The 23,387-nt window shown below is 37.4% G+C and overlaps 1 protein-coding gene across 1 annotated transcript in view; it reads right to left on the reverse strand.

Moving 5' to 3' along the window:
* The window catches only part of LDAH (lipid droplet associated hydrolase), a gene marked incomplete at its 5' end in the record, with an annotated part of 122,002 nt that overhangs the window by 55,366 nt on the left and 43,249 nt on the right, over positions 1–23,387 (reverse strand). Inside the window, one exon of the mRNA XM_082305435.1 lies at positions 11,731–11,900. Coding sequence (XP_082161561.1) covers positions 11,731–11,900 — 170 coding nt within the window. The remainder of the gene's footprint in view (positions 1–11,730; positions 11,901–23,387) is intronic.

The following is a 23,387-nucleotide window of genomic DNA, read 5'->3' on the forward strand; positions in this document are numbered from 1 at the left end:
AACATTAATTGAACTTTCTTACAGGACTCTAAAGGTAACAAGTTTATTAAATACATTTGTGGTTCCTGGACTGCTACTTAAATGTATATTTAACACTGAATTCCACATGAAAGGGTAAACGCCAATGATTTTTTTTCCAAAATGTCACAGTTAAGTAGACTTTTATCCAAATAACAGAAATCAAGCATTTCAAATATTTATACATTGAAATAAATGGAAAAAGAAGTGGATTTCTATTACATTTAATTTTGAAGATAACCTCTGTCACAAGAGCACAGAGGGTGATTCTTAAGAAGAAATCTAGGGCTTGATTTAGTTCTCTAAACATAGGTGTACAGTCACTCAGTACATCCTCAGGTATCTGAAAAGATCCACCATGGCATTGGAAAAAATTTCCCTAAAATAATCGGTAATCAAAGAAATACTAAAAAGACAGGGAAAAAAAATTCTCCAGTGTTTCTCTGAACTTAATTCAATAGTGTATTAGAAATGCCCTAAATCAGTGAATGTGCAATCTAAGCTCAGAGATCTTATAACTGTTTTGTATAAAGTTTGTGTCTTTTTCTGATTCCTTTTACTCCTGCAGTGAACTCTTCAAACGGGACACACCATTCTCAGTATAGAAGCTAATCCAGAGGAATACATGTTTCCGCGCTAGCCTCTACAGCAAGCATTCCTAGACTTCACTGTATAACGCGGGGAATGAACAAATTAACGATACGGCAGAGTAGGAAATATTTTTAATTACAACACTGTCCTTTCTAAGTAACCTCTTCTAACTAGAAGATCCAAGTCCTTCCTCACTGCTTGAGTAACTATCACATACAAAGAGAGGCAAGAGCTGATGAAGCAGTTCAACTTCTTTGTTGAGGGGTCAGGACTGCCAGCGAAATTACATTTTAATATAGAGCTTCTAGGAACAGATATTGATTACTAGAGTTATAGCCGTGCTCGAAGTTTAACTACATGTTTGTAAAGTCTATGTTCAAAAACTCCACAATGTCCCTTCACGTGTTCCTTTCATGAACAATTCTTTAATGCCCTAATTGACTGCTTTCCCCTTTTCTCTACTCAATTTTAAATTAGCATGAAAACTGCTGATTTCTGGCTCTATTGTCTTCTGTAAAAGCATATTAATTGCAGTAGAAAAACAAAACAAATTCAAGCTATGTGTGACATATCTTGATACTGAATTTTGATCGCTTGGTCCAACTCTCCAAAGAGATGAGTCTCTGATTTTCAAGTGCTATGCATACACATCTGTAGACAGAATTTCAAAACATCTCACCACCCAGCATAAAAAGTTCTTTGGGAAATCTGGCTTTCAAAAGGGTGTTGAGCTCTTTTGAAAACATATGCTATAAATCCTAATTGTTTTTGAAATTCACTTCTTGATCTATGTTTATGATTCCCTCATTTTTATAGAATCATTTCACTTAGTTATTACAATATGAATCCAAATTTTTGGACATTCAAAATAAAAAGATTTTATGAACAAATCTGTAAAAATCCACAGTACTTAATAAATCCTGTTATTCTGCCATTTACCATTCTAGCCATCTTTTTATTTTTAGTCCTTCATTTCCTCTTCATTCTCATGTTTTACTTTGGATTCTTGATGAATGATCACAGATTCCACTTTTCAGTTTATTTTTCTTCCTTTGCTGTTTGTACATTTGGCTACTTTAATGTCTTTTAACTTCCTAGAAAAAATATTTTTTACACGTTTATTTGAATTCTGACTACATACGTCTGAAAAGAAATCAGATGTTTCATTAGCAGCGAAATAAACACAATGTTATGAAAAAACTTAAAGTCTCTTGAAATCAAAATTATTGTTCTTATGTTCCCTACTTTGAATCATCACAGACCAATATCTTGGTTTTCATATTGTTTCTATATTCAACTGAACGGTAAACCAAATACGTTAAACAAGGTGACAGAAGTTGAAGTTTCAGTGAACATTATGAACAAAATACAATTTTCCTCAGAAAGTCTTGGGAATTAGTTTTTCCTCAGGCCTTCTTATCACAGGCTTATGATCTAAACAAGATAATCTTAGGGCAATGTTATTATTGACTCTGAATCCTCACTCTTAAAAATGTGATCAATGTTAAAAATAGAAACTTGTATTCACATGCTTGGTAATTACATTCTGACAGATCTACCGCTGCTGATTTTGTCAAGCCTGTCTTTTAATTGCACCAGATGTCAATTTTAATTAAATTCACACTTGTGCTTTTAATTATCACTCTACTATTTACCAGTCTCATCTGATCTTCAACATTTCTGGACTGTAAGTTTTCCTGACTCAGAAGAGTACTGAACTATATGTAACCTAGTATTTCCCATAAAGTTCTAGGACTGAGCAGGTGATATCTACCTGCTTCACCCACTTCAAAAACCACACAAGGTATGCTACGTATCCACATGGCAGCACTGTTCAAAAATGCATTTTTTGTTTTCAAAATATGTGTAAGGCAGTATTAAGAATGAATTATATATATATTTCAAAAGTCTTTTCTAGAAGGCAAAATAGAGCTTTAATACTTACTGTACCTTATCTTACCGGTATCTGTGTTCCTGTTTTTAGGAGAGACATTTAGGAACCAAATGATAAGACAAATTGACAGTGCATAGCCTTTGCTCTATATTGGGTAGATACAAAAAGAGTGGATTTAAAAATGAGTTTTGTTTCATTTAATGTGTATCCCTTTTTTTCTATTCTTAAGACTGTCATATTGCAATCTTTAAGCTTTTTGTTTTCTAAACTGAGTTTCCATATTGATACTTTTTGGTCAGATACTGAACTCAGCCAGGCAAATCCACAACTCAGCTACCCCCTTTCAGGTGTTGACAATATGATGAACTACAGCTTCCATGTGGCTACCATGAGCTGAGCCACGGTGTGCTAATACAAGATAAGAGAAACATGGCATAAAATACTAGTGAGCAGAATAAAACAAAGCAATTCAAGTCAGGGTGAATTTCAAAAAGCTTTCTTTGGACCAGAGAATCAGGCATGAGCTTTGGCCAAGTAGGCTGACAGGCACCATAAGCCTCATCCAAACCTTCCATTCTTGCTTCCTTGGTAAACTCTAGGTTTCGGGTTAGAAGTTTAAGCTCTCAACAGCGATGACACAGAAGATCTTGAAAAGGCCATAGTCCAACAGGTAATCCTTCCCAACAAGAAACTTTGAAAATTTTACATGCTCCTAATCCTAAAGTTTTGTGTTGCCAAAAAAATCCAGAATTTTATCATCTTACGTTGGTAACTTGAGTCGCACCTTTCATTGTTTCTTGCTTGCTATTTCTATAGTTACAAGCAAGAACAAATCTGGATTGCAGACAGGACAGATATATAAAGTAGAACCCTCTGGAAATCTCTTTTACTTTTTTAACTCTCCCTCTCTCTCCATTTTGGGGAGGGGAACACCTTTAAAGCATAAATCCTGTTACCTCATTTTAGAGGAAACTGGATTGTGATGCCACTTTGGCTTGAAGCCAATTTTCCTTGATAAAAATTATATTCTTAATGTGGAGAAAGATGCATGCCTCTCCCTGGTGAAAGCAAAAGACAAAAAAATTGACTCCTAATCTAATTTGCCCTTAGGCATTTTACATCTGAAGATGTATCACCTTCAACAGTTTATTTCTCATTACATTTTACATTTCTTAAAGTTACTTTTATATCCTTGAGATATTTCACATTCTTTTGTCCTCTGTATTACAAGGTGGGTTGTTTGTCTGTGAAGAGAAAAGTAATTTCAGGCAGACTTACGCAGCACATGGCAATCGAGACAGTGCCTGTTCCTATTCACAAAGGCGGTGTCCAGTGAGGGTTATACAAAAAATCCCGTCTGCCTGTTGATTGCTGCATTTTCCCACAGTTTACATTTTTTAAAGCTTTTTTTTGGCGGGGAGAGGTAGAAAAGAATATGACTGGGACCATTAGGATTAGAGTCTGTCATCAAGCCAGTGAAAATAATGGTTGCTAGTGGTCTCTTGAGTGAGCTGACACTCTCAACCCCATTCCAGAGTTATCAGCCTTTCACCGATGGCGTTCTGAAGTTTTGTTGAGCTTTTAAATTCAAGCTGGTGGCCCTTTATGAGTGTCTCAGTCAAAAGTCAGTATCTCTCTAACAAATCTTTGTTTGCCATGAACTCATGCTCTTTGCTTTGCAGCCTCCCACCCCAAAGAGAGGTTTTCTGGTTTTCTTAAGTTTTCATATGAAGGTTGTCTTCATTTTTTCCTTTTTTTAAAAAAAAAAATCTCTCCACAGATCTTTGTAGAAACTCCCTTGATGCTTCAAAGATACAGTATCTTATTTATTTATTTGGTCAGGTTTAATAAATCATCTGCATTACTTCCCGCTTTTTCCAAATAACAGAACTGCATGATGTTTGCATATGCAGCAAGTTCGTATTGCTTGCTTTACTGGCTATTCCACCAGACTTACTGATATTGCCTGAGGTGTCACTGAGAGAACATATTCATCAGAACTTTGTCATCTGTTGCAAAGTGGATTATGCAGACTCTGCGATGTGTATACCATCAACTAAAGCAAATTTTAGTCTAATTACTGGCTCAGACCACCTGTGCTTCCTTCTATATGCTCCCAAAGATTTGCTAGCTATCAAGAACTGAGATAATTGCCTTATATATATATATAATAGAAACAGTCCAATTCAGTGACCAACTTAAAAGATCCATAATGTTAAATGAACACACACGTCTTCTGAAGGCAGCTGAACTTAGACTCATGATTAAATCTGTGCAAAACTGCATAGAGTCTTTCTTTTTTTGCTCCCTCAATACTTAAGGGGGGATGAAGGTGGGTGTATATCAGCCCAATGCTGTTTGCTTGCTTTTTTAGTATGTAGCTCATTTGTCCAGATGGATAGACTGAAGAAGAAGAAAAATACATCAGACTTGGTTTAGTTTTATATCATGGCCTAGAAATTCGCAGCTTTCTTCACAAGATATTCATTTATTTGAAATGTGTACCAATTCCCTTGTGAGGTCTGCTAAGTACAGCCATCTTTTTTTTTCCTGCATAATAATTTTGCAGATGTCATTGGGTTTGTGTTACTGTCTTTTACCCATTTTAATTTTTATTGGGGTTTCTTTGCACTTTATCATTTAAGCCTGCAAGTAACATGAAATTCATATATGAATAGTGTTTCTCCATTTCGTTTCTCCAGATCATGATCCCTACTGCTAGACATAACTACATAACCATATTCCACCCATCACTGCGATCCATTAAGGAACCAAGAGCAAACAGTTCTCAGCAAGGACAAATCAAAACAAGGCTGCACAAACCAAGGACATTTATTCATGCTTCTACTGTGCTGTTGGTTGCACTGCACCCTGGCAGACACGTCTACAAAGTATAATCCTCTACACGGGAGAAGACATTGTCCCTCTTCAGAAATCATCTGGCTATTTTTCTATATTATGCAGTCTCGGTGTACTCTTCAAAAGATCTGAGATAAGCCTACTTTTGTAAGAGAGCATGTAAGGTGGTAAAAAATATATTTGTTCACTAAGCGTATTTTAAACTTTATAATCGTCAGCGAGACCATCAAAAGTGACTTTACCCAGACAACAGCTATGTAAACTGGCTTTGTTTAAAGTACTGTGACATCTAATTTAGGTAATCAACATTTGAATTAGATGCTATTATGTTAAATAAATTTTCAAAAATGTAATAAAAATAATTATATTCCTGTTTATCTCAGGTGTGTTTATATTTTCATTTTCTTTCTACTTCCAAAATGCACCAGAACTTCTAAGGATGTCAGAACCTGTTAAATTAGTGTCCTTTCAGAAGATGTTTTCTGTAATGATGACACCACCAGTCTTGGATTACATAGATAGATTCTAATCTCAGCAAAATAGGAACTGAACAAGTGTCATTATCTTCATACAGTCTTTCCCTCATCCATTCATGTTTCTGAGAAGATTCCCTTATTATCTCAAAGGTCAGACATGCTTAGCAGTTTCTGTACTGTTAGAAAACTCTCCCACTTTTGATCTCATAGTCTCATAGTCCCTGTGGATTTCCAGTAATCCTATACTAAAGAATTTTGTTTTCTTGTAGAAATACCCGTATTTAAAAACACGGTGACTTTTCTCTTTCTTAACGTTATGAAAGTGCTTCCCAAATTCATAATTAAGCTTTCAAGAGAACTGAAACTAAATTATTAATGTAAAAGGTCACTGCATTGAATTCTGTATCACAATAAATCACTTAGCAGAGGAATTCTGACATGTTTCTCTCTCTTATGGCCTAATTCTACTTTCACTAAAGTTAGGGGGAGCTTTCCAAGTACTTCAACAGAAAGGAACTAAGTGTTAACCAGACACAAAAGAACCAACTTGATTTGAGGCAGAAAGACAGCAGTGAGAGAATCTAATATTTGTCCTAGTGAGATTTTAAACCATTACAAAACAACTTACACACTCCTTCCTCCTATTAGTCCTAAGTAACTATTCTCATCACACAAAAAGATGTGAAAAACAACTCGTTTAGCAGACGGGATCTTTTTGCTACAATGGCCAATTATGCATTTGCCAACAGTGGCAAAATAAAATTCTCTCCTTGTCCAGTTCAGCTCTTGGGAGGAGCAAAAACTTAAAAAAAGAAAAAAAAAAAAAGAAGAAGAAAAAAAAAAGACACCTACTTGAAGCTTCTGTCTTCGAGAAACTGTATTTCAAAAAGAGGATTATCTCTGCCAGTAAACTTTGGAAAAGCTTTGATAACTTACAGAACTGATGTTGACCAACAGACTTAATAAATAAAAGCCTGAGTATAGAATATCTAAACATGGAAACATTCCTGAATAACTTCATGTTTGAACACTCTTGTCCAGAATGAATCTACAATACATTCAAAACCATTATCTTAAACTATTTTGAAAACAGATTAAGCTATATCAGAAAAAGTCATTTGGTTTAGAATCCGAATGTTTTACCTGATTTATTCAGGAATAGCTAATTTGCTTTAAACTTCATATTCTGTCTTACTGCAAAACAGTATTTATGGATAGACGTTCACACATTGTTAAGAGAGATTTCTTTCATTTCTTCTGTAAGTGAATAATTATTTATTGCATTTTATGACGCATACAAAGATACATTGCAATGCAAACTATCTATTGCCATTTTTCACTGTTTTAGTAAAGCTTCTTTTAAAACAAAGTACTTCTGTACATACAGGTAATTTCTCACACATGCTGGAAAAAAAAAAACAAACAACCTCCCTGGCCAAGAGATGGCAAAGAGAAGAGTGTTTCTGAAATTTCATATCCCAATCAATGTCTTTGTCAGAAGGGCCATGTGCAGAGATGTCTTCTCCCACTAAGATGTGTTGCAAAGGGCTGCAGGTAATAGGAAAGAAGCAGATTTCTAGAAAATAAAAAAAAAAAAAAGCTAACAGAGTCATGACATCTGTCATTCTGTTGTGTACCTGTAGGCCATCAATGTTTCCAAGCAAGCTGTTCACAACAGATGGAACATGGCCTTTTGGTTGAAGTATGAAACCACAAAATGAGGACTACATATGTCACGCTAAAGGTGTGATTTAGATAAAAGACCCCGTTACTAACAATGCAACAATAGAAACTTTGGAATGACAGAAAAGAAAGACTAATCTATTACCACGTAAATTTAAAAAAGAATGATAAAATATATTTCTGGCTTTTTCTAACATCAGATGTAACAACAATAATGTTTTATAGATGGAAGCTCCTTCACTTTTTTAACTAAATATTTTGAAAAATTTAAAAAAGAAGAAAGAAATAAAGCTACCATGCACATATAGGAGCATCATCTAAAATAACTCTATTCAGAAACCTCCAACAAAATGCTTCCACTGAGGTCATTCAATCCCTGTGACCACTAATAATACTAATAATGGGTGGGAGAAACATTTTTCTATGGATTAGAAACTGGCTAAACAGACAGAAAACCAACAGCAGGAATATATAGCCAATTTCAGTAGTTCAAAAGGTTAACAAAACTGCCCGATACCTCCTGTTAGGCATTTTTAATTTCTTTGTAAAAGGAAAAGAATAGCACCGACATTTTACACATCACAGAATAGTTTAGAATAGGCAGCAATGAAGAAATGTTTGCTTAACTCAAGAAAGCTTGGTTAGCGGACAGCCTCCTGATGGGTGAAAGTCAGTACTGATTTATGAAGAATAAGACACATTGCAGAAACCTTCTAAGCTACGTACATTACCAGATCCTGAACAAGTTGTAGCTCCTCAAGTGAAAGACCTGAATGCAATTCATATACGGAAAAAAGAAAAAAACATGAAAATATGGTTATGCTACTGTATAAATTTGTGGAATCGTTAAATGCAAATGACGTTGTTTTGTTAATGCTCATCAGATTTCTCAAGAGAGAGTACAGACCAAGAGATTTCTGTCTGGAAGAGAACACAGTGAAGGAAAGATAAGGCAGATGCACATGAACGTGTGCACAGAAAGGATGTGAAAGGGTTACCAAGGTGTGTACTTGTTTTATACACAACTATTCCAACTTATGTTTTGTTAGCTATTATTTATAAAATCAACTAAGTTCTAGCAATACCCAATAATCTTTGGCACCACTGAGACACAGTAGCAATGCATGCCTTTGAATTATATATTACAGAAATTTTATTTGCTTAAACTGATACATACTCAGAGGTTTTAAACTCTTCTTCCTCACTGAGTTTTACAGGAAGAGCAATGCTTACATTTTATGATGGTTTCACTCATTAATAAGTGTTAATTTGTTACCACAAAGGTTCTGGCATTTCAAAAGCATCATTGAAAATGAAAGACTAATACTGTAGCAGATTGAATTCCATTAGCAAGGAAATATGTCAATCTTTTGATTAAATTAATGATCAAACAGACTGTTTTAGGAAAGACTCAGTAGCGTCACCAGCAAAGCACAAAGAAATCCTCCAAGTAAGGATTTGTATTTTAGAAGAGAATGCCTGGAGGACGTAGCATATTTATGAGTTAGGCTCAAGCTCCAACTACAGAGAAAATAATTTTGTCACTCAGCTTCATTTTTCAGTTCTGCTGGCTGAATGAAGCGCAAAGAAGATTATGAGGTTAAGACCAAGTATCAAGTAAGCTGTACATTATTGCATTTTTCCATCTCCACAGAGTAAGGCCGATTAACGTTTTTCCTTCCTAGTGTCAAAATTTTTGAGCGGTCTGACAAACTGTGGATGCTCCACTTCCCACAAAGAGGTGAACCTTGTTAAGATCTGATGCCCAACACAACAACTGAGCAGTGTTCACGATTACATATGTACCAGCAAACAGACAGGCCAGGAACCATTCCCTGGTCCTGCCATTGAACAGGATGGCATGGGATGGTCTGTGTCTTCACACAGCTGAATTTCCCCCTGCCTCAAAACAGGATGTCTGCATCCAAACTAACTACTGGGAATGGTGCTGGGCCTCTGCCAAGCCAAAAAGTCTCTTAAAGACTAGTTCGAGAAGGTCACTGCATAGCTGGCCCAGTACTCAAATCCATACAGTAGCCCTACTTAGTTACAAGTATGAATGTAACCTGTGTGGCCCTTCTCTACTCAGCAGACTTAGGCATCAGCCTAAGACTAAGTTTGTGTTAAGGGGTCTCCTGAAGAAACCATTAACAGAAGCCTCTCTGAGAGTCAATAGGAAAATAGGGATGGGGTCCAAAACTGAATTTGTCCTGGGGTAAACTGGCAATTCCTGTTTCATTTCTCTTTTAATGAAATAAGAAAGCATTATTTCACAGAAGTTTAAGAAAAAAAAACCCACCGTACCCATTAACCTGCAGAGCACAAGGGCCCAAGAAATTAGCAGCATTCAAAACCGACAGCTGAAGAGCAACCAAGGAGAGAGAAGGAGACAGTACTTCCTTCTGTTCATGCATGCTAGCTCAAGTTCATCAGGTTGCATCGTTGTACAAGAGAGGGACAATCTAGTCTATGTTTGGTTAGATTATGAAAGGGCTTTAAATTGTGTAACAAATATCAAATCTGCTAAACATACATTCCAAATACAAACATTTACTGAATTATTTGAACAATAAATACAACACATTAACCTCTAGCTCAGAATAATAAACTGTAAGCAATCAAAGGCTCTTAAAGCAGAGAAATTAAGACCAAAACCAAAACTCACGTAATAAAAGAATACCACATAAGAACTACACAAAAATAAAATCAAATGATCTAGCTACTAAAATACACATACGTGCTCAAAATCTTGTGGGAATCAAATATTCCAGTAAAAATAAAGGGAGAGATGGAAACACAAGTTTCTTATTATCACACTTCATATGTTATAAAAGCTAACAGTTAACTTATTTTTGGCAAAGGGACAAAGGTTGCACAACACTCTGGCTTACACAAATATTTTGTATTGTTAAATGCATCTTAAACGTAACTTGTCATATATTAACTTCATGCACACAGTGCACCATGCAGTCTGAGTGTCCCAAAGATACCTGCATTTCAAAACACTGATGAATAGCATGCTGCCAGTATCCAGCGAGCCAGGTGTAAAAAAATTACTCAACAATTCGTAGTTTAATTGAAACCAGATAAAATCATTTGTGTAATAAAGACTGTACAGATGTTGACCAAGGAAAAGTTGATATTTTTGGACAAATTACTGCATATGCTATTTTCTAGAACATTCCCTCTTGAAAAGATAAAACAGTAATAAAAGTTCTCTCAAAAAAAGTGCCCTTGTTTACAATCACAAAGTGAAATATGCCGGTGGAAATATATCAGGTTAACCTCATGTTTCACGTTTTTAGTTGCTGTTTCCTTTAAAGGAAAAAAAAAATGTTAGACGTGCAGTGGAAATGGTTATGAAGAAGTGGAAGAACCTACTCATGCACATATTAAACACAGACTTTACGCTAACACTGCACTTCCTTCCACTGAAGATTTTATAATGTAAAGGAAAAGGCAATAATTTAGCAAGAGCAAATGTGTAAGAATAAAAATTCAGTATTCTTCATTCATCATCGGCTAGTAGATAGAGTTATTACTGAACACTAACAGTTTGCCATTTCCAGAGTTGCAAGGACACCGTCCCACCTCAGCCTTCTCATTGCTTCACAGTGACAAAGAAAAACAGTCAGATACACAAGAACATGCAGGAACACCTGCCACTCGCATCGAGTTACACAAACCAAGACTGAGTTGCAGAAGCAATGACATAAGCATATGTATTAGATTTTAAAACAACGTCCTTCATTGTAGTACTTATCACAATTTATATAACTATTCTTTTTCATACATTTCCCCATATATAGCCAGCAATCTGCTTGCCTCGAGATAAGAAGCTGCTATTAAAATCATAACCAGTCTTAATTTTTGCTGTAGTAACATAATGTAATTGCCAAATATCTAGTGATCTGTTTATAAATTATTTAAAGACAACAAGAAAGTCCTAAATATATTTATCACCATTATTAATCATTTATATTACAAGGGCATTTAAAGGTCCAAATTCAGAGTAACAACTTTATTTTCCATCAAAGTACTTTATTATATGTTATTAGGATTAGTCATTAAGGTTTTTATTTCATTTTAGTTGAAAGTTTGTGTATAGCAGAATAGAGCTTCCACAGGAAAGACATGGCATTACCCATAGGCTAAGCACGTGCGCTGCTTCGCTAATAACTTAACTCCCATTCTATAAGGTTGTTGTACCTGAAGTTCTGATGCTCGCTTCATCATCTCCAGTGTGATGTAGCAACCAATAGAATGAGCAATCAGCACCAGCTTTATATCTTTTGATACATTCTTTTTGAGGAAGTTCAGCTTATGCTCTACTTGTCCGTTAAGTCCAAAAACATCCTCTAGCTCCTTAATATCTGTGTCTGAAACATAAAAGAAAAGAAGTCCTTTGTTTTAATAATAGAAATGTCAAATAGCTCATTTTTTTTTTCACTTCTTTGGAAAACTCTGAAATAAATAAACTTTTTAATTAAAAAAAAAACAACAAAAAACAAACTTAAAAATTTAATTTACAGTTACCACCACTGGTAAATATAGACTGATAAATCACATGTACAGGATGTGAAGCCTTATGCATAGCTGGGGAACCAGGGAAGGACACAGAAACATGTGGAACTTGATGGCACATCATCTAGCATTGTGTTCCCCTTCATTCAGTGCAAGACCAAACTCAAGGCAATGGATCAGTTTAAATCAATCCAGCTTTACATTGAGAGATCAGGACCTACAATAGCAATACTGGTCAGGAACAAGAGTCCCTTCCCTCAAGACAAACTATCATATACGTTATTATGCACTAAGAACCTTCAGATATCCAAAATCTCCTGTCTTAAAATAAAGATGCACAAAACAGTCCCATGGAATGAAGAAAAATATGAAATGCATGTGTCAACACGAAGAATCATAGAATGCTTTGGGATGGAAGGGACCTTTAAAGGTCATCTAGTCCATCCCCCCTGCAATGGGCAGGGACATCAACAACCAGATCAGGTTGCTCAGAGCCCCATCCAGCCTGGCCTTGAATGTTTCCAAGGATGGGGCCTCCACCACCTCTCTGGGCAACCTGTGCCAGTGTTTCACCACCCTCACTGTAAAAAATTTCTTCCTCATATCTAGTGTGAATCTACCCTCTTTTAGTTTAAAAGCACTAGCACTTACATAAACTACCCCTATTTAGGCAGGTTCTTATCATTGTCAATCCAGCTACAAAAAGGAAGATCAAGTTAGAGCTTCATGGTTCTAGGTTATTGTGCAATTTCATTCCTGTTTTGCCAGGGACTTCCTAAAGGAGCCTGGGCAATCACTTACAACGAGGACTTCGCTACTCGCTTCCTGGCCAGTCAAGAAGACAAGGATGATCTGGTGCCTGTAACAACTGACAGCAATTTGGGCATCTTTAACTCTTGCTCATGAGCTGGGTGATGTGGCTCTCAAGTTCCCCAATCTACGGGGGTTCACAGCTCTTTCATCTGCTAGAAAAGTGCTCTACCACTGAACCAAAAGCTATTTTAAGGATACACCACTCCCATTTAAGATGGACTACTTGATGGAAAAGACTGTAAGAAGAAATACTGAAAAAAAGAATGAAAGAAAAGAGGCAGAAAGCATGAAGGAATGTATGCCTATAGCTTATCTGAAAGAGATGTACTGGTACTAATATCACTTAATCTCTTAAATCCATGCTATTATCTCAGGGCTCAATTTCATACTCCAGTCTAAACCCCTGATCTTTTACACTCCCTACATGTTGACTTGCAATGCAGCTTTAGTCTGGAACAAGCCAAATCTCATTGCAGCAAGGTTCAGACACATGATGGGGACTGGCTCGTTACTGAGCCATGGTCCTACAGACAGCATGTAGGTTCCTGGCAAAAGCCACACACCTCTAACAACTCAGGAGCAGCTAACAGAGGTAGCACACACACAGCCCTAACCAGCCCACCAAGTACTAGGTGTTTAACTTCCCGCTTGGTTTCTTTTGATGTCCTCTGCACCAGTTCCCTATGTGAAAAATCGATGTGGAAGAAAGTATCCATCAGGCAGAGACACTGTAAAGACACACACATTGAAGCGACTGAAAAGCACTGAAAAACTACTGTAAGAGAAAGTTAGCAGCATAGATCCATTTCAGATATAGCTGGTTTTGTGCCTGCTTGGAGAAAGTGATAACAGAAGCCTTTCTGCCTCTGTCTGTGAACATCGTTCATCAAACTAATAAAGGCTGACTGTTTTTTTAAGATGCATGTGGTAAATTTGATGGCAATTGGTCAGTAACCTCAAATGCTAAAAATGACTAATGCTACTGTAGTGAAGTTATTGGGGGGTTGACAGTGACAGTATTAATTGGTAGCCTAAGTGGGCTGGTGCTGTATTGCCTTTTTGATCATCTGTAGGAAACATAACCTTTTGAAGAAAAATAATTGCTAAAGCATGTGTTCTGATGCCTTTTTTCTGAGCTTAAACTATTACCAGAGAGGTCAGAACAAAATTCTTCAGTTAAACTAATACTTCTACTAAAACTACTAATGAACACATCCCATCATAATTTATAGTAGTTTACTTTAAATGAAACACACTCAAGGCATGCAAAATTAGATGAGAAGTAATATTTTGCCTATTAAGCTTTCTACAAGTAATGGAAAACAAAGAGCTTTTTCCGTTTTCCAAAACCCTAAGTAAAAGCCTAAGGCCAAAACATTGTTTTTAAACTTAGTTTCTATTTTTAGCAAAAGCTGTCTTTCCTACTTTTTATTTATTTACACAGCAGCTTAACCTCATGCAGGAGTAGGCTGTCTACATTGCAAGTCTAATTAAGGGTATATATAACACACATAAACCACAGAATACTAGAAATACGATGGCCCGCTGGATACAGCAACAAGTGAAAGAGTATGTTATGCTGACTATATGTATGTTACCGTGCATTGGGTTGAGCAGGTCAATTTTCCCTTGTAAACATTTGCTATCATTTCCATACTGTTTTACTCAGGCACTGCCATCTCCAGTGATTTATCAGCATGTCTTTTAATGTTTGACATTCTATTCATAGCTTTAGTTCTTGAAAAGAAGTGAGTCTGCAAGAATTTCAGCTTATTTCCAGGTTAGAGCAAGGGAAAAGGAGGTAAAGTAGGCGTATAAATCTTCTAGAGAACTTCTCATGGTTCACAAGAGCCCAGAAACCAAGCAGGAAACAAACCAAATTTTTATTCTTGTTCAATCTCATGAGGTTAACGGCTGCTTTTCACTACACGAATTCACATCTGCTACAAGAGATGGTGAACATTGCTGCAACGCAATTAATAAACAATACAGCAAAGATAGTCTAGGCCAGTCTCAACATTTTCCAAGTTAAGGTTGATAACTATGTTAGACAAATACAGTTAATTATTTCAGTTATTTAAGACATTAGATATCTAATTAAATATTTAGTTACCTAATAAATAGCAGCATCGAGATTCAGGGCAAGATTTATAGCTCTTACTGATTTCAGCAGAGACATGTCTATTCAGAACCAGTTTTGTTGCCAAAGCAAGAACCCCGAGGAAGGATATGCATCACACAGGTAGGGGTTAAGAGTAAAGTGAAAATAAGGGCTTTTTCCTCATTTATCCAGACTTGAGTTTAGGACTTCAGCATACCCACCTCAAGCCTGTGCACTAGTGCTTTCTTAAGGGAGCAGGGGAGAGCAGAGCAGAGCTTGCAGAAGCGATTTTTAATCGGATGGGTTAGTTATGATTGATGATGACCGCAGAGACCCGTGCTACTGCACTGGGCCAAAGCATCCTCAGCGCAGCCATGCTCAGCACCACTCAGAGCCAGGATGCTCAGATTCCCACGTCTACTGGCCACATACACATACAATCTCTCTAAGACTGAAAGTGAGTCCTGACAGCCAATGCTGACCCCAGAGACTTGTTTCAGCTGTTTAATACAACTTTTCCTTTTCTTCTGAAATACTGGTTTGTTGCCAAACCAAATCACATTGGCACTACTCCTAGAGAAGCCACACTGCAGGGCGAGCGTGCAGTGTGGGGTCTGGCGATCCACACGCAAAACTCTCCTCATCACAGACTGACCCTGCACTCTTGTCAGGTGAAACTCGAACGTCACATAACCCTATATTGAAATATGCATCCTATTTTTCTTCTGGACAAATATAAAATTGCCCATGCCTCGTGTCAGTTCATGTTTCCCTAACACAAATGGTACTCTTCTAATAGTTCAAAATATGTGAGAGTTGGGCTGCGTCACAGGTTTGGAAGATTTATTTATTTATTTTACAGAATAAAATCGCCCAGGGATTATCCAAAATCAACATGAATTTCTTGGGTGGAGAAGCTTAAATGGGTTCTTTATATAAGCAAAAAGACTTGCACAAACACACTGGCAGTCAGCTCTCCAATGGCTCTACATCAGAGAAGAGACCAGAGTTACTTCACCTCAGGTGTGGAACAAATGGCATGGCTGAAGCAGAGCTCATTTAAGCAGTTTTCAGATAGTAGACATTATACGACTTGTACCTTATGCTGCAAACACCCCATCTGGGCCAAGGCATGTGATTTTAAGACTTTATTTAGCTGAAGTGTATTAAAAGAACTACTGTATTTCTTTATTTTCTTTGGCAAAGCATTAATCTTCTGATGTGCTTTCGGAAAAACAAATGCGCGATCACTTTAATGAATTTCTTTTTCTGACCTCTGCTAAACCCACAGTCAGAAAACAATGATAGATTAAAATAAAGTGTTTGCTCTAAGATTAGTCGACAACTTAATCTTGCTAGGAAAGAGGACTTTGGTTTTCAGGGAAATAACAGAGAATTGTGTTTGTTTTTCTGCTGTGTATGCAAGGGAAATTCTTAGGCAGTAAAAAAAAGCATATCAGTTATATGAGCAGACTTTAGACTGGAGATTCATAAAATTTAGCGTTTCATTAACAAGTCTCCAAAAGCCATAGACTCCTTTTTACTAGATGATTTGAAAAGATACTGGAGACCAGATTTTCTAACACTACCCTCAAATTTGTGCATATAACTTCTGCATGCCTTTCTACTTCCCTAAGTTCACAAGGGAATGCTTGCGCGTCCAAACTCCCAGCTACCCCGGTCACAACAGGTGACTGAACATTTGAGCTTGTCCACTTGTCATGGAGTGACTTTAAAGTCTGTCCCAGGATCCGCTCATACAGAAGGCCTCCAAATTACTCATGAACAAGTAAGGAACTGTGTGAAAAGGTCACTTATAATTCTATGCCATGAAGGAAAGGGAGGTAAAAACTACTGCCCTACCTGCACTGTATCTTCTTCCCTGGGTTGTTTACTCCAGGAGGTAGCACCAGGGTATCTAAGGACAAGCACTAATGAACTTAGCATATGAACTCTTGTGGTCAAGAATTTTCAGAACTGGGCCTTTTACAGGATAAGGACAAGTAAGTATCTGGAGACTGAACCAGGGCACTGGAAAAAGATTCACCCCTTCCTTTGAAGATGCTGCTCATTTCAGCTGCATGACACATCACCGTAGTGCTTAATGTTAACAGTGAGGAGAAATAACAAGTTTAAACACAGGAAAATGCAGTAACATCACAAGAAAGTATCAAGAGGAAGAAAAGCAAAGAGGGAGAAGGTACTGAAAGGTCAGTGATGATATCAAAGTGTATGAAAAGGGAAGGCACAGAGCATCAAGTATGGCCAACCAAATAGTTCAGGAGAGCTAGCTCAGGGTCACGTTAAGTCCACTGCATCTCCAACAAATACCATAAGTGCAACCAAAATATAGGGCCAAGTGTTTTAGACTTTATGCCCCACCTCCTTTTTCCACTACAAATACCTACAAACACTGGTGGGAGGAGCAGCAGTTGTGACTGAGTAACTACTGTTTAGATGGAGCAACCCATGGAAAGTTTTATCTTTGCTTTCATGTAGTGACAGTCAGAAAGCAACCCCACAAATAAATTATTTCGAAGGATCACCTGTTAAACTGGCGTGCATAGTCAGAAGTCTAATTCTGGAAATTAGATAAATCATTTGATTACTGAGATTTCAGGTTTGTGGGTCTAGTACAGGCAAATGTGTTAGAAAATACATCCCCTAAAGATACATTGTTTAAAGCCTGAATGCTTCACCCGATCTTTCGTTTCATTATTGAACCCTGGATAATTTGTATCAGCAAGCAATAAAACACTAAAGAAATGGGATGGAAACCACAAAAGAATGTTCAGTAAATAGTGAAGAACTCCTCCTGACACCAGGAACCAGGTCTTAAAGCACTGTGTTTTAGATTAACCCTTAGACCTTAATCTGGCCCTCGTACCCTCAGGAACTGTTCATGCAGCTTTTAAGATAAACACACCACTCATTAGTGTTTATTGGAGCAATTACTTTTTGTAAAGGTATCCTCCACAAATAAATTACCATTTACTCAAGATACTGAAGTGGTCATATGTATTATTTTCTTTATTAGAAAAATAACAAGACCTTAATTTACAAATTGAAGTACTGATTTCCTTTGCTATCTACATACCTATTGCTGGGACACTTGTTTAACACCTAATCTGTTTTTCAAAGGACGCTGTATTATAATTAAATTAGTACAAGCATAGTCTGACAGAATGAACTAATAAACATGACAAATACTACAAAACAAATTTTTATTAAAAGTATACAGGAGCACACTGAACTTATTCAATTAAGATATCTGTGAGAGACTTCTTTTTATTTTGCATTCCCAGACTTGCTTCTCTCTAACTGATTAGAGTAACTATTACCAAGGCATGATGAGATAACAGTACGAACTTTGAAGCAGAATTTTGTTGGTTGTCTCCACTTTTGGCAAGGCAAACACCATTAAACAGTGTTTTATTATGCAGTTCTACACCAATCTATGACTCCAGAATCACTTTAACATGCATAAAGCAAATCTAATATGGGTGTTTTACATAACATAGATGGAAAAGTTTTCTGTATTTTAATGACTGCATTTTACAGTCAGTAAGCTGAATAACTACAGAAAGTGCAACTTCTAAGAATTTTCAAAACCATATTATTTTAAAAAAAGAAAAGTAAAACAAAATAAAAAAACTCGGCAGGGTAGAGGTTAGAGAACCATCACTGTGTAGGAGCAGAGCTAAATTTCCATCATAGAGTGACCTCAAGGAGCACAAGCAAAGAGATCTGAGGCTTTGGGAAGCTGATGGTTCACGCTACGTTTCTTGTTTTCTGGACATGCTGAAGCCAAGTGAAAGGCTCTGTGAATTCCCTTCTCCACTTGCCCACACAAACAAAACTGGAAGGGACTTCCTTGCTGAGGCTGACTGCTATGCAAAATGTATCTTGATACAGGAATAAGTACAAAACTCATTGTGGCTTTTTTAGTCTCATACTTTTTTCACTTCTAGGCTGCACCTTTGATGTCAGCACGCTACTTGGACTATTAAGGACCGCTTTTCAGCAGACCTCATTATTTTGAAGAGAAAGACCTGTAACACCATGTTCATGTAGCTGAGTTGGTTGTAAAACTCGAGTAAGGTCATTCCAACACACCAGGTATCCCACTCAGCACACCATTTTACTTTGCAGAATACCCTCTACAAGACAAGTAACTACAGAGCACAAGAAAGCAATGGTATGCCCTTACTTTACCATAAGTTGGGCTTTTCTCAAGGCTCCACCCATTTTTTCCCAGTTTCAAAGTCATTTCATGTCTAGGTGTGAACATCCACACTTGCAAAATAACAAATAATTTCAGTACTGGCAGCCCTTCAAAACCTTCCAGCAATTCTCCCCTCTTCCAGTAATCCCAAAATGAATCAGCTCTACCACAGCTTATTAAGGAAGAATCACTGAACATAGCCTGAAATAGTTAGGACTACATACAACCAAACAGGTACCAAATAAAACCAGCAACACCAGTGTAGTGGGAAGCCCTGAACACATTACTCCTCCTGGGGTGCTGAGGTCTCTGGGCATTCCAGAGTAACTCCACAGCAAAGACAACCCACCAGAGCAGCTGTCAACATAACCAGGCTCAGCCTTCCCATACTGGGTGCTGAAGGGAAGCACACCTCTCTGGCATTGCAGGAAAAAACAAGATAAAAAGAGGGATTAGGAAGAAAGCAATGAAGTACCTTCAGTGGCAGAGAGTTCGTAAACAACGAGAGGAAGCAGAGCTCATTTACTCTACAACTACCTGAAAGGAGGTTGTAGCGAGGTGGGGGTCGGTCTCTTCTCCCAAGTAACAAGCGATAGGACAAGAGGAAACAGCCTCAAGTTGCATCAGGGGAGGTTTAGGTTGGATGTTAGGAAAAATTTCTTCACTGAAAGGGTTATTAAGCACTGGAACAGGCTGTCCAGGGAAGTGGTTGAGTCTCCATCCCTGGAGGTATTTAAAAGACAGGTAGATGTCGTGCTCAGGGACGTGGTTTAGTGGTGGACTTGGCAGTGTTAGGTTAGCAGTTGGACTCAATGATCTTAAGGGTCTTTTCCAACCTAAATGATTCTATGATTCTACGATTTTACTTGAAGATCTGGCGGTTGAAAAAATGAAGTCACTAAGACCTGCAAGAAGAAGTGTGCACCTAGGTGTGCCCTTCTACCTGAAAGGGCTCCACATTCAGTCTGAGCCTCTGGATTGTATCATTGTACCAATAATGTCTGTCCAAGCCACATAGAGAAAATCTTGCAACTTCCATTATCTTGCTGATTTGCTGAGCTTAAGCCACAAAAAAAGGCTAGGTTGCAAAAATCAGTCTAGGCCCCCCAAAACCCCCTTTGACTCTCCAAAAAGTCTATTTTCCTTGCTTTGCCTGACTAGCAGGTGGTACTCCTGCAAATGTCTACCTTGCCTGTTTCCCTTACAAATACTCATTTCATGTATGATCTGAAATAGCATCACCCAGTTTTGCAAGGGCAAATGTGCTTCACTGGTATTTGAATTATCTTGCACCATCAGCCCAAGGCATGTGACGTATGAGTCTCTAAAGGAATAACACACACAGAGTATATTGTTCCTTAAAGTAATTCTTTACTGAAAAGCATATCAGTATCGAGACCTTTTCATGTTTGGCCAGATCGAACATCTTCCAATTTAACATGGGGAAAATTCAGTCTTGAAACTGAGGCACAGAACTTTATTACTGAATGAAGCAACTGAAAGCAACCTCAGTAAATACCATACTTTAACAACAACTCACGTTTGTACAGTTTAACAATGGAATAAAACCAAAATAATGATGTTCTGCACATCACCAAGACTGGATAGATAGAGCATAAGAGGTAAAGAAAGGGCAGTGGCCATATTATGAGTGATGAAGGGAACAAAAATGGATGAATATCACTTCACAGGAATTGATTCAGCTGGTGTATGATAAATGAGGTGCTGTGCCGCAGTAGGCAAGTCTAACAGTCACACCTATTGAAAACAGCACTTCAAAACTTCGGGAAGTTTAAATAGATACAAATAGAGAATGAGGTACTGAGAGCAAACAAGGGAGAGCCAAAGTTTGGAGCAAAGTAAGACAGCTGGCCAACAAAGACAACCCATGTTATTCCACAGACAGGGAATAAAAATAATGATTTTAAAAGCAGAAGAAAATTACAAGGAGCACATCACAATATTAAGAGGGGGAAAGGGGAAAAAGCAAGCAGCTGGGAGTATACCTGGAGGGGGAGTTATACAGTAGCATAAGTAATAATGCAGAATTTGTACTTCACAGCGACCAGACAGATCAATAGGTGACATTTTCTGAAGTGCTCAATGCTTCTACCGAATCCAAGCTGTAACTGTTTATTTGTTAGGCCAGTCCTGATTTCTCTTGAAAATCCATCCCCAAATTTTATTTAGAACTGTGATATAGACCAAGACTGATATGTTCAAATAAGCATGACTTCAGAATAATACTAAAATAACACTTATCTTTAGAGTAGCACTAGAATAACACTAATGCATTTCCTACTTCACTAGCTACTATAATGGCATTAGGAAGGCATTCAGTATAACTTAGTCGTTTTTCTTTACTCTTGTGTATATTCATCTTGGATGATACTATTTTAATAGAAGTATAAAGGAAAGTGTAGGTTTCTATCTTCATTTGTCCATGGAAATGTTAAAGTTAGTATCTTAAATAACTACCTGCAGTAAACATCCAAATTATTTAACGATACTGTCTAGCATCCTTTTTATTTTAAGGAGTAAATGACCCACGTAGGCAAACATAACATTTTTCCATCTTTCATCTGTATCCTTCAAAGTTGATGGATTATAAGAAGTTTTCAAAATTATTATCTTAGATTCCCTGATGCTGTCAACTGGTGCCACACCGCTGACTGCAAAGAGCTAAGTCAGTTTATTGCAGCAGAGAACGTGACCCCGGGCTACCAGCGCTGTGGGCTGTAGCACAAAATGTATGCAAAATATTCTGCAACGCAGTGCGACCTCACAGCGCTCAATCAATGCTTCTCATTGCTACCTGTCTTGAAAAGTCTTGTAAGTCTCTGTTTGGGCTCCTCTTTGCACAAGGATTGCAAGCTGACTGCAAAGGGAACCAGCTGTGGCTCAGTGGCTCCCGGCACTGATCCCCACTGGACATCAGAGCAACGGGATCTGCTGCTGGCTGCACGACATGAAGTGAACCAGCAACTGGGAGAACCTAGTTCTCTGGTCTGACACTCTCCACTGAGTTACGCTTTCTGCCATCATCAGAAAAGGCCACGATTTAGATTGAGGAGCACTCCATACTCCATCTTTCATTACTTGCACAGCATAAGGTAAAAGAGAATTGGACAAAACAGCATATGTAAAAGCCTGAATTTATTAAAATCAGTGGCAAAACTGAGGAGAGGAAATAGAATTTCACCTTCTACTTTCTTTAAATATAGCAGGTTTCTTTATCAGTTGCTGATGCTTTAAATAACCATCTGCATGTGCTGTATAGTGCAAATTTTATATCTTTGAGGATGAAAACATTTTTGTCAAATTGACCACTTTAAATTATGATTTATATCTTCTCTTCTCCGGTGTTCTGTTACACTATTTAAAAAGTAATTGGCAAATTCATTCCCTATTACCAAGATAGCAGTTTCCTGAAGAAAATGCTGAAGGTTTCATTCTTAGTCACCTAGCTGAACTGCCTAGCATAGCAAGTAAGGCAACATGCCAAAGACACTGTGATGGCTTTATTTTTCTTGGAGTTTTGCATTATAGCTGAAATAGAGACTAAAGTGCCACCACTACAAAGCTGATCTGTCATTATAGAGGAATAGGGGATTTTTTTTAGTCTTCATTTTTACACAGGTGAGATGTGCTACTTAGAAAGCAAACCAATTCACAAGCAGTGCTAGGGTCACAGTTGAGCAAAGGTTGATTTTCTCATTCATTTACATTAGCAGACATCAAAGTCATAGCTCATTACAAACTCTTTGAAACTGCCTATGGCTTTACAGTATAATTTATATAAAAAGATAGCAACTGAATTTGACCTGCACTCAACACGTGTAGATCCAAATATGATCATGTAGAGTTTAATATATACTAAAGTGCATTCAGAAATACTGAAATTGGTCTCTTCATGGTTAATTGCAGGATAAAATTTCTTCCTCCAAATCATGTAAACACCAGTACAGAGGTCAGTGGAGTCTCTGACAGCAAAGACTCAGTGGTATTATGTTCAAAACCACAGTTTTAATCTGAAAAGAATGACACTACAATGGCAATCCCAGAGAATTTTAGTAGTCTGCTGTAACATTTAACCCAACAGGGATTAATTTGGCAACTAAGTAGTCACCTGACCACACCAGTAATTTGATAGCTGTAGTAAATTATATTATTTTAATAAATTTATTAATGCACAAAACATAA

The sequence above is a fragment of the Platalea leucorodia genome, assembly GCF_965183815.1.
Source record: "Platalea leucorodia genome assembly, chromosome: 3".
Classification (NCBI taxonomy): domain Eukaryota; kingdom Metazoa; phylum Chordata; class Aves; order Pelecaniformes; family Threskiornithidae; genus Platalea; species Platalea leucorodia.